Source organism: Crocodylus siamensis, chromosome 13, assembly GCF_052110815.1.
Source record: "Crocodylus siamensis isolate JL-2025a chromosome 13, ASM5211081v1, whole genome shotgun sequence".
In the NCBI taxonomy this organism is placed as follows: domain Eukaryota; kingdom Metazoa; phylum Chordata; order Crocodylia; family Crocodylidae; genus Crocodylus; species Crocodylus siamensis.
In genome coordinates this window covers 570,310-582,724 of record NC_143407.1, presented here as the reverse complement: position 1 = coordinate 582,724, position 12,415 = coordinate 570,310, and the positions used below count along the sequence as shown (strand labels likewise).

General features: G+C 41.7%; 1 protein-coding gene across 1 annotated transcript in view; it reads right to left on the bottom strand.

Annotated features, from left to right (window-relative positions):
* The window catches only part of RSBN1 (round spermatid basic protein 1), a 30,281-nt gene that overhangs the window by 17,249 nt on the left and 617 nt on the right, over positions 1–12,415 (bottom strand). Inside the window, exon 2 of the mRNA XM_090026674.1 lies at positions 3,951–4,621. Coding sequence (XP_089882800.1) covers positions 3,951–4,621 — 671 coding nt within the window. The remainder of the gene's footprint in view (positions 1–3,950; positions 4,622–12,415) is intronic.

The following is a 12,415-nucleotide window of genomic DNA, read 5'->3' as shown; positions in this document are numbered from 1 at the left end:
CCTCACGCTAGCAGCAGAAAGCAAACCTCTACAACTGCACTTAGATGAAGCGGGTCTTCAAGATTTAGGCAAAGATGAATGCACGTGTTTTGCTTCATACTCTCTTCTTACAACCACAACATTTCTAACTATTAGCTGCTTACGCACCTATTCAGTTTTCTGGCTAACCCAAACATGCCTCACAAAGAAGTTCTAATTCAAAAGGAGATCAAGCCTGGACAGACAAGTTTATACAATACTTGGAACAAGCGACATAAAATGGAGGACAGAGTTGTACCGTATAGGTTACTGAATTAGAAACGCGTAAGCTTTCATGAACAGAAGCCAATTTAAAATCAGATAATATCTGATGTGAGCTGTAGCTCATGAACTTACCCATCTCTCGTTCATTTAGTCTATAAATGGTACAACTCTACCCTGCCTGACTTCAGACTAACAGAGCTGCTTCCCTCAGAACAATTAAGTTAATTAAAATCCAAGAGCAAACAATGCTGCACTGGGTTAGGTGCCACCGTACATTCCATACAAGACGTCTCCTAGACCCTTTATTTTCGTAGGACCTACTTGTTAAGCCAACCATGCATTAGCGCCTCCCCCGCCACACCTTTTTATGTATAACCTAACATTACATACATTTTTTTAGCTGGCAGTTTCAGTCTTTATCAGAAGCTATTAAAAAGGTACTCAAACCAAATTATTAAGCAACCAAGATAGTCAGAGGAGAAAAACAGGAAAAAAGAATGAATACATGTATTTTTCAGTCATCTGATACGCAAGGTTACTATAGGTTACATGATTTTTCTTGCAAGGAAATAATAAAGTTAGATGTTGGATATACTCAGCTTCTTGCAGCTGAAAAAACATGTGTGTTCTTCCAGCTCAAGATTAGTTAGAATTTAAACTGCATGGGCTAGTATGCCCTTTTTAGGATTACCAAAACTTGTTCAAAAAGATTACTCCGTGAAAAAAATATCCAGTTTAGGGAACTAAACAAGCCATGATTCCTCAGCTGACTTCTTGATCCTTCTTGCTTCTACCTAAACTTCAGGTCCTTGAAAAAGGATATTTTAAAATTTGTCATTAGATTTGATCCAAATTATTGCCAAACCCTGAATTGCTTCTTTCCAACAAAGGATCCTCACGGTCTAGTTGCAGATGCTCATCTTGCCCGTTATAAATTAGCCTATCCAGCAACTAAACTAGAGTGTAAAAAGCTCATTTATAAAATTTACACAAGTTGGGAAGAATCACAAAAATGAAGTATTCAGTTAGATGCAGGTAAAGAATACAAACCAAGGGTTTTTTTCCTATAAGAAACACACTAGACCTACACATTTAAGTTGTTCTAGCCATTACAGTCCACATTTTGGTTTAAAAGTACGACAGCTGTAGTGGTCAGCTAGGCAGAGGAGGAGGAGTGGAGATGATGCACGCACAAAAGTGCACATAAGCATGCATGTTGTACTGTAACTGGAAATTATGTTCCAGAAGACTTTTTAATATTACTCCAAAAGCACAAGCAAAAACCTAAAAGCATGACAGGAACTCGTAATGCAAAAGCCTTCCTACATATTTCCACGGGCTGAGGGAACCATATTCCTATAAGTTTCCAAAGGCTCCAGGTTATTCTAATATTTTTAGAGAAAGCACTTTATAGTCACCAGCAATACAGATATGAAAATATCAACAGAGTTTTGTTAGCACCAGTCAAAAGAGGTACTAGATAAAGTAGTAAGTTAGTGTGCTGCACTGACAGAGATCAGTTATTTCCCTTTAATACTCCATTTGTTCACGTGGTCAGATTTACTTAGTTTTAAATGGCAACTCTAAGGTAGACTTCCAGAGATCTGTTAGCATTCTTACGCTAACATCGTAAATGCCTCTTCCCTATCCCAAAAGCAGTGGGCTAACATCTCATTTTTTATGCTGACCTTTGGCTGCAATATTTAAAAGTCCTTTGTTACAATAGAGAAAAGTGTGTTTGCTTAGCAATGTACTTCGGAAAACCAAGTCTATTTCATAAGCTTGTTTGCAGTTGAGTTCTTGCCCCTGGCAAAACCCTGGTCAACCTTCCAAGGGTAAAAATCTTCAAGGAATCAAAAACTACTATGAAAGTCAGCACTTTGGTACCTTATTGTGGTAACAATGCCAAAATCCAAGACGAGGGATGTTTTGTTTTGCGTGTTCTGCTCCGTGGGTCGCGCCATCTTGCGACCTCTCCGTATCGGCCTCGCCTGCTCTCTCTTTACTGCAGAGAGAACTTTAATTAGAAATAGTCTGAAAGGTACATGTCTAACTTGGACACTTTTCTCACTGGAAGTGGGATGGAAGCAGCAAGGAAGCCCATGTTAAAGCAGCACACAGAGATGCATTGTAGAGACAGCCATGTCACGGTACAGTCTAGTTTAAGAACAAGAATAATACGGCCTTCAATCAACAACTCTCAAATCTAGAAGAACAGGTTTGGTTAGAAGTTGTACGTGATCTAGCATCCTCCAGGAAGCAAGGAACTCTACTGAAAAAGAACTGAAGAAAATTCAATGCTTAAAATCTTCACAAATTTACCCATGTAAGAGATGGACGTGAAAACTTAAATGGGAAAAAAAATCTTGATTTCATGTTTGATAATGAACTAAGCTTCAACCTAAAACCAAAGGGTTTCTATACCTTACTAACTGGAGCAAGATTTAAGTAGGTGCCCTCACTTAGAGAGGCATTTCCAAAGGCTGCATTTGATTGCATTCTTCCCCAAAAAACCACACCAAACCAAAACAAAAAAAAAACCCTCAGTCAAAGCCAATCCAAAATAAATCCTATATCCCCTACGCGCGCTATTCAAAAGCTTCAGCAAAAGAACCGAGACTTGTGGTTACAGAGTTAGGCCCACCAAATGATTACATGCATCTCTGGAGACAAAACGCCTACCAAAAAGATAGAATTTCAATCAGCTTATGAAGGAATAAAGCCGCGTGCGCACGCGCGCACACACACACACACACACACACACACACACACGTTATGTAACGTCAAAACTTGGCCTCCTACTCAAAAAGATTTTGCAGAAGCAGCTCAATAAAGTGTAGTAGGGCCAGTTAACTGAGATACGAATTCTAAGTAATTTCAAATTTAAATATTGGGGCTGGTTTCCCTCCCCTGGTTCTTCTACAACCTAACTCTAGAATACCTTAGTAGGCTTGCAGGCATCTGTTGCAATATTGTAAGCCACACCTGCTTATCACAAGATACTGACATTTATTAAGATTATGAAATGAGAGGCCAACATATTGTTGTTGAGGTGTTAAGTTGGCAGGACAGGTTTTTTTTTTTTTTTTTGTAACCACTAACTTAAATCTAGCACTTCAAAACACAGATACCTTTGGACAATTAACACGCTCCTTCATAATGGGGAATTTAATCAGAGCTTGATAATACCCTCATAACAATAAGCAGCTTTGGCTAGCAAGTAAGGGCTAATTAGCCATTTCTGGAGCAGCTAACTTAGGATGTTGCTGGTCCAGCTGCGTATCCCTGTTCCCGTTCTAAGTTTCATAAACAGTCACTTAGAGCCGACAAGACTTGGGTTATACTGATTCTATTCAGATGTCAACAGAAGGGCTCCAAAGTGTTATTTTTATTTTCCTGCTTGTAAAAGAGAGCAACAGAAGAGGTAGGTACCGGATCTAGTCACTGGAATAAAGCCCCGTGAAAGAAAGACTGGGAGAAGAGTCTTCCCTCCCCCCAACCCTTCAAAGGGCCAAGAGTCAGCAGTCTTGCAGGAGTACCAGCAACGTTATCTCCCAGCTACTTGGAGGGAGGGGGCTTCAGACCTAAAAAGCACCCTTGCATCTGGTCACACCACAGCACACCCCTCCCATTTTTCTACTGTTTATCAGTACAAATCTAGCGCTTACTTGCTGACTCTCCATGCATGATAAATATATTTGCCTTACCTGAGAGTGAAAATTTGAAATGGTTGTTGTTTCAATGTCCTTCTTACCCAGAATTTCCATTTTCACTGGAGTGTTAGGAAAGTTAAAAGCAAAGTAATCCAGGAAATCTGGCAAATAAGCAGCTGCTCCATGTACTATGGCTAACGCATAGTAAGCTGCATTTTTATCATTTTCACTGAATGACAAAGCAAGGAATTCTTCTGCAAATCTCTCCATCTCCACTGGAGACAAAAATGAGAGTTCATCCATATAGGCATGTAGAACCAAAGCGCCACCATTAGACTGATGTTCTTCATGAATGAAGTTACTAAATTTAGTGCCAGTTTTCAGGAAGCTGCTGCGAACAGAGTGTTCCTGATGAGTCATAAATGGCATCTGTACTCCCTGCGGTACCCGATATTCCTGCATACCCAGATTCAGTCGACAGAGCTGCTCATCCTTCAAATACCTGAAGGATTCCTTGTTTACTTCTAAGCTGTCGCACTGTCCTTGACTCAGGATGTCTTTGTCTATGCGAGTGAGTCCAGCACAAATGGTTTGCACTTCTTTGTTGTACATTTTCAGACGTTTCCCTCTCATATCTTCCCGGTGTTTCTTTTTCTTTTTCTTCTTCATCTTCTTCATAAAGAGCGTCTCGGATTGCTGGGATTTGCCATTTTCATCTGGAGTTTCTGGCATCAACAAGAAAAACTATTAGAGTCTGCAGTTATAGCATATTTTTTCCAAAAAGAAAAATGCCTCACTTCCTAAAACTATCTATTCCTGGGAACTCTTAGCAAATTTCATACTGCTTGGATTTTATCAGATTAGCATGTTTGCTTTGGCTCAGTAAATTATGTGACAAAGCACTGTTTGACAAAAATAAGAAAAAAAAAAGAAAAAAGTATCCACTTGCACAGTGCATAACCACCCTGAATTACAGAAGACTTGAATATTAAGTTTATGTCTATGACTTGAAAAGCTACAAATATTTTCAACAGGAAGATACCTTACAGAATACAGTAACTTGAGAGTCTAGGAAACAAGGCACCTTAAGGAGTTTTGCCAATTAATGCAGCCAGTGGGATCCAAGACAATCAAATCAACAAGGTTGCCACCACCAGTATATCACAAAGAAGCAGAAGAAACTATACTTTTTCTTAGGGATATCATGTAAAGAATTTGTCTCCAATCTCACAAGTTGTTCTGTGTTGTTGGCAGGCCATCCATGCAGAACATGCTGACTGGGGGAACAGGAAAGGAGTAAGAGAGAGAAGGCGGCAAAAGTGGTCTAGTTTGAATGAATGCGTATCGATCTCTCATTTTCTTGCAATATGCAAAGATAACCGTTTAACAGCAATTACATTTTGACTAAAGGGATCAGACAGGTTGCTACTTTTTTTTTTTCCCCCCCTTTAAAACAAAGTTGTACCTTCCAAGCCAAAACAGTATGCAGAAACAATTTTTCAAGCGTCTTGCCAGATATGAAGCTGCTTGAGGGGGTTTTTTTTCCTCTCCCTTTAAGTTTACGCACTATGGCACTTTGCTCAAGATAGAAAATGCATGTTGAAACGTGATGGTGACCTAATGCCAAAATACAGCAGACATTTCCATAAGCCTAACAAACTTAAGTACACAATAATATCTGTTGCCAGAAAGATATAACTGGGCATGTCTGCACGTGCATTAATGAGCAGTGTTACTGCGCATTTAGTTTCGTACCTATAACAACAGGTACAAAGTGCCCAGTAGCCGGCCCTACTGCGCCAGCACACACATTTTAGGTGACGTTACCGCACAGTTAACTAGTTCTACTGCACATTCACATGGGTTTTGCTTGTTGGGCTGCTGCACAGTAGAATTAGTCTACTGTGCTCAAAGCGTCTTGTGCAGACACATCCGCTAACAGCTCCAGGACACTGAAAATATTGTTCAAAATGCAAGTGTTTTGTTGTATCAAGTTACGCAGCAATTTTTGGTTAAATTTGCTTCAATATCAGTATTTAAAGCATCATAAAACTAGGTCTAGATGCTTAACGGTCCCATTACAGAAAGAGGCTGCAAACACAATCTAATTTGAACTTGGAATCTAGCTGTAAAGCCCTGTATGCAGAAAGTGCCTGAGAAAAAACGGGGCAGCAGAAGTAGCAGAATTTCCATGGTGCGCACAGCTCTTGGTCTTCGAGTGCCAATTATCAGGGTGAAAAGTAATGAAGAAGCCGAAACGCAGACTCGTTTCATGTACTGGCCAAAGCCCATTAGACTGGAACATTTTTAATCCCCACTAAGCTTGCTTAATTCAAACTGGTGAAAAGCTCCAAGTCATTAGCAATGCTGAAGCATCCAGTACTGCCATAAAAGGTCTCCTACTGAAACTTCTGTGCCCTGAACCATGCCCTAGGTACTAAGTTAAAGAGGGAGTCCTATAGGTATAATTATATGAAGACAAGAACACCGAAGTAGCAATAATTTTGGCACTTCCTATCCATACAGACTTGATTCAGCTCTCTTGTTCACTTATACAGACTTTAAATCACATATCCTGTACTCGCATGGCTTAAAGCATCTGACCACAGAGCTTTCACATCTATAGGACATAGGATTTTTCCACTTCAGCTAGTTTCCCACATTATATTTTGCCTGTTTATTACAGTTAGCATAAAGGTCGATACCGCTGGTTCAGAGCAGAGGTTTATCGTACCATCTAAAATAGTCTAGTTAATACACAATAGCTTTGATTCTTCCCATGTTATGCTTTGTACTGATCAGTGTTTCAAGTCTCGTATGACTGCTTCAAATAAAGTCGTACATAAAAATGTAACTAACAGCAGTGGTAATCTGTATTGTTTGTAAGAATAAAGGGAGCAATCAGAACACTGAAAGATTTAACTACCAGAATTCAGGGAATTCCTGAAATTAATCATTTCTGTCCATCCTGTAATGAAACAGGATGGTTGCTTAATTGGATTGTAACTTTGATCTGCTACTGAAATAGATACATGGCTGGAAGATGCTATAGCTAACATATTCCGTATTACCAAAAGCATAAGGCTTTACATTTATAAACCAGCAACACCCTCTCTGTTGATTTGCAGCACTGGAAGTTAAAGAACAAAATAATAAATAACTTCCACTGTTACTATCATAACCATCAAGAAAGCAACCATAAATCAAAAAAAACAAAAAAACAAACCAACAACCCTATCTTAACAAAAACTTGAATAATCTGACTGCTCTAAGTATTTCAAAATCCTTATGAAGCCCACCATCATGCAGTATGCAGCATGTATTCCAACGATTCTTTACAGAAAGCAAAGAATTAAATCTCAAGTGTAATATTAACCGTCTGTAACTTTGAAATATTAGTCTTTCATCATAACATTGATGAAGATGTTATGTTAAGAATAAATACAAACAGCAAGCATCACTGTTCCTGTGTTACAGCTGGGAAGAAGCCAAGGCAAAGATTAAAGAAAGGGTCTAAGAGTCAAACCAGTCAGAATCCAGTTTTGTTCCATTTTTAATTCCTAGCCCACCACAACCACGAGATCGTGCTGCCAACTTCCCCATAGGCCCTCACGGATTAGAATTTGTACTTAAAAGCCAATCCAAAAAGCTAAGCCAACACCTATTGTCTTTGTAGACATTAAAGTCATAACAGTGCTCTCTCAAAGCTAAAAGGCATAGACATGGTGGATGATCTAGTATCTACAACAAACTCAACTACTGAATTACATTAAATCACTAGATGCAGAGGTAGTAGCAAACATAGATTTCCTGGACTTTCAGAAGGCCTTCGACACCGTCTCTCACCCCTTTCTCATTTAGAAACTGGAGGACTGTGGTGTCGACACCCACACAGTCAAACGGGTCACCAACTGGCTGCAGGGCCACACCCAGAGAGCGGTAGTAGATGGGTCATTTTCGACCTGGAGGGATGTGGGCAGTGGGGTTCTGCAGGGCTCGGTCCTTGGGCCCGCACCGTTCAACATCTTCATCGGTGACTTGGACGAGGGGGTAAAAAGCACCCTGATCAAATCTGCTGATGACACCAGGATGTGGGGGGATGCGGGCATGTTAGAAGGAAGGAACAGGCTACAACCGGACCTAGACAGGTTACAGGGGTCAGCAGATGAGAACAGGATGGGATTCAACACCGACAAGTGCAAGGTTGTCCACCTGGGGAGGAAGAACCAGCACTATACCTACAGGCTGGGGAACTCCCTTCTCATCAGTGCAGAGGCCGAAAAGGATCTTGGAGTCATCATTGATGCCAAGATGAATATGGGCAGGCAGTGTGGGGATGCAGTCAGGAAGGCCAACCGCACCTTGTCACGCATTCACAGATGCATCTCGAGCAGGTCCAAAGAGGTGATCCTCCCCCTGTATGTGGCACTGTTAAGGCCACAGCTGGAGTACCGCATCCAGTTCCGGGCGGCGCACTTCACGAGGGATGTGGACACCATGGAGAGGGTCCAGAGGAGGGCCACTCGCATGATCAGGGGGCAGCAGGGCAGGCTCTACGAGCACAGGCAACGGGACCCAAAACTGTTCAGCCTCCGTAAGAGAACGCTGAGGTGGGGATCTAGTGGCCTGTTACAAACTAGTCCGAGGGGACTAGCAGGCACTGGGGGAGTCCCTGTTCCCCCGAGCACTGCCAGGAGTGACTAGAAATAATGGTCACAAGCTGGCAAAGGGTAAATTCAGATTAGACATTAAGGAGGCACTACTTCACTGTCAGGGCAGCCAGGATCTGGAACCAACTTCCAAGCAAAGTGGTGCTGGCTCCTACCCTGGGGGTCCTTAAGACAAGGCTTGACAATCACCTTGCTGGGGTCATTTGATCCCAGTACTCTTTCCTGCCATGGCAGGGGGTCCAACTTGATGATCTGCTCAGGTCCCTTCCGACCCTACTAACGACGAAACTAAAATAAAGAAGGGCAGGGATCTAGCTTGCTTTCCGACTCTGTCATACATTTTTGTTACTGCTGTGCATCCACTGTCCATAACTGAAGTAGAGATAATATCAGAGAGAGACTGAAGATGGCAGAAAACTTAAGACACGTCCTTAGATAAAAAAAAATATATATATATTTTTTTTGGTAAATTCTAAGTATTTTAAGTTTGAGAAATAATAAAATTAAAAAACTGTTCTTTCTTACGCAGCAGGGTAAAAATGTTTGCTCCTGGATGAAGTAGAGATTGACAAATTCAACCAAAAGTCAGTCTGGCGATTTTCACTCTTGATATTGATTAGTTTGCTTTACACGCTGCCTTCCCCCCCAAAAAGACTCGAGTGGCTCAAAATAAATCACAAAAAACAGATACAGATATCAAAATAAAACAGTAAATAATAAAAATAGATGACAACTTTATCCTGGCATGAAATCAACACTTTAATACTCCTAAAATTATAATATAGTATTCCTCATTTTAAGCCCAATGTTCAAAGCAAGGCTGGCTGATGTTTAGGGGTTTTATCATTAGCTGGATGCCAGTTGCTTTCTCCAGGTATAGGTTTGTTGCACAACAGAGTTTCTTAATGTGGCATGAAGTCTGTGCAATACACGCTTAGTATACTGTTTACATTTAAGAATTTCCACTGAATACAACAGCAGCATATCCACAGCAGCTGAGGGCAGCCTGATGGTTTTTAAGTGTTTTGACAATCGCATAAAAAGCCAAGTCCGGAGTTAGCAAAGGCTGACTATTCCACAAGCAGTACTCAAAGGTTGGCTTCTGAAATGGCAAGAAATCAGAGATTTGGGATTGCTCTCCCCAGTTCAGTAAGAACATGAGCACTGCTGAAAAACCTTACAGATTCAAGTGATTAAACAAGACAGTTTGTATTTGGCCACTAACAAAACAGCCAAAGCAAGACTTGTTTGCTGGTAGTTTGGATAATCAGTTAAATTAGCTTCACTTTAAACTAAATTGAAAATACTAAAAACAGAAGGAAACAGAAAGCTGAAGCAAGCCACACATGAAAACAGAAACTAGTTTATGCAAGGTAATCCAAACTGTTGCTGCATCTGCGTGCACACAGAACAAAAATCTCCACGCCCTCAGCAAGAAAGACGCTTTTCCTGACAAACATGGGTTGCAGTCAGCATAAATACTAACAAAAGTATTTCCATGCAAGGTGGGGAGGAAGCCTCTAGCCCTTGTGGCTCTAAACAAGAATGGATGCACAGTTGTCTTCCTGGTTCTCCGCAGAGACAGCGCCAGTGCTTCTGAAACTCCTCAGAGCTTTGCCAAGCCACGTGTTTAAGTAAAGGCTCTGGTTTGTTTCATAACCCGAGTCAAACCTCGAGGGCTCTGCAATAGCCCAGCCATAGCAAGAAAGGTTGTCAGCCCGATCCTTTAGAGACGCAGATGCACAGAAAGTACATCTGTTAAATGATGCATTTGCCATCGCTTTACTAAACCTAACACTGAAGACCCGTTAGGTCTGTTATAATTTTTATATAAATGCCTCACCTAATTTATTATAAAATGGTTTCTTCTTACTACTAGAATCTCTCAACTTTTCCTCACGTAAAAAAACAAACACACACACAACAATACATTCCTAGGCTCCTGCTAGTAAAAAGAAAACACACTGGACGAGGAAACAAAGTTACACATTCCCAAGTCTTAGTCTGATGCTTTATTTTAATTTGGCCTCAATCACAACTACTCCATCATCAGAATTAGATGGAGAACAAGAGAATGAAGTGATCTAATGTTTCTCTTGCAGTTTGTGAAAACGTCAAAGTACTCGGTGTAATACTCTCAGCTGGACTACTGGTATCTCACATACAAAGTTCTGCCTGACCTCTAAGACCACCTTTCTCCTTACTTCCATTTATAAACCTTTAATACATGATATACACGTATATTGTGTGCGCCTACACACAGATATACACACTTACATAGAGTCAATGAGAAGTAAGGCTGGAAAGGACCTCCAAAGGTCATCTAGTCCAACCCCCATATACACTTGTGCATGTGTATGTATAATTACACCGCCTCCCACATACCTGCGTGGCATATTATATACAATCACACACAACTATATAGAATATATCTTTTGATTAGGCAGTATTTCCGCAGTGCAAATCAATCTCTTTAGACCACGGGTTCCCAACCGCTGGGCCATGTCCCAGTACCAGGCCGCGAAGGGTTGGCTGCCAGACCAGAAGCGATCACTGACTGGCAAACTGTGGACTGGAAGTGACCACCATACTGCAGAATGGCAGCCAACCGCAGGATGCCTGCCTACAGTCTGCCAGTCACTGCTGGTCCGCAGTTTGCCGATCCACGGTCCCTTCTGGTCCTCAGCATAAAAAGGTTGAGACCCACCCCGTGGAGCTCCGACTAACAAAATGGTATTGCTACACTAGCTTTTATAGTGTAAGTAAAATAACCAGGAGCCTCCCCAACAAAATTTTGTTCTTGGCACTGTAATAATAAAATCTGATCTCACTACTCATGTGTCCATTCAATGCCATCTCAAGATGTTTTATTAGCTAAGGTTTCCTTCTTTTCAAAATCCTATTCATAACCTGTAACGGTTCTTTTAGGATACTGGCCAGAAACTTCATAAATTCAACATGTAATTTCTCAGTTTCCAAAAAACTGAAATATTCTAAGACTTCTGGCTGGTATCAGCTCATTAAGAGAACACGATCACCGTCTTGAAGTGACTTGTCTGGGAAACAGTTTCCCTAACCAAGCCCGTCAAAATGGATGCTTATTTTGCTGGGGCAATCCAACCCCTGCTGACTTCCTGCCTCACAGGCAGGGGGCTGGACTCGGTGATGGCGCAAGGTCCCTTCCAGCCCCGATGTCTATGAAATCCGTAGATAAAAGTGTTATACACCTGCTATAAGAAATATCGCTTCTCCGCTACACAGGCCTGTCCTTCTAGAGCAGCAGTTCCCAATCTGTGGTACGGGTATGCAGACACCCTGTCGGTGGTACACAACAACAGATTTATTATAATTACTTTGTATGATATCAATGTGCTGGTGGTACTTAAAAGTTGTATTGTTTTAAAATAAATAAATAAAAAAATAAGCTGTGGTGCGCAATCTGTCAGTTTGGGAACCACTGCTCTCGAGGCCAGAACCATCACCCCTGCCACTGCCCTATCTGGAATGCCCCAGGGCTCCTGCACTTTGAAGGTCTGCGGCAACTTCTCCTAGCCGCTCCAGAGGTGCAAGGCCAGTCACGAGACGACAAACCAGAAGCCCTTGCTGGGCAGAGGGAAGTTCTTCTGGCTAACAGCTTCCTCTCCAGCACCTGCGCTGCGAGGCTCAGATAAACAGCTTGGTCGGGGATGGAGAACAGCGAGCTCGTAGATGAGGATCACTCTGCGAGCTGCCGCTTCCTTGTCAGTTCGTCCTGGGGCTGACGGGTCATGGGGCCCAGCCGATGCACTCGGGCAGAAAACGTGCTTTACTTTTAGCCCCAGCCAAGACAACCCTGCGCGTGGGGCTCAG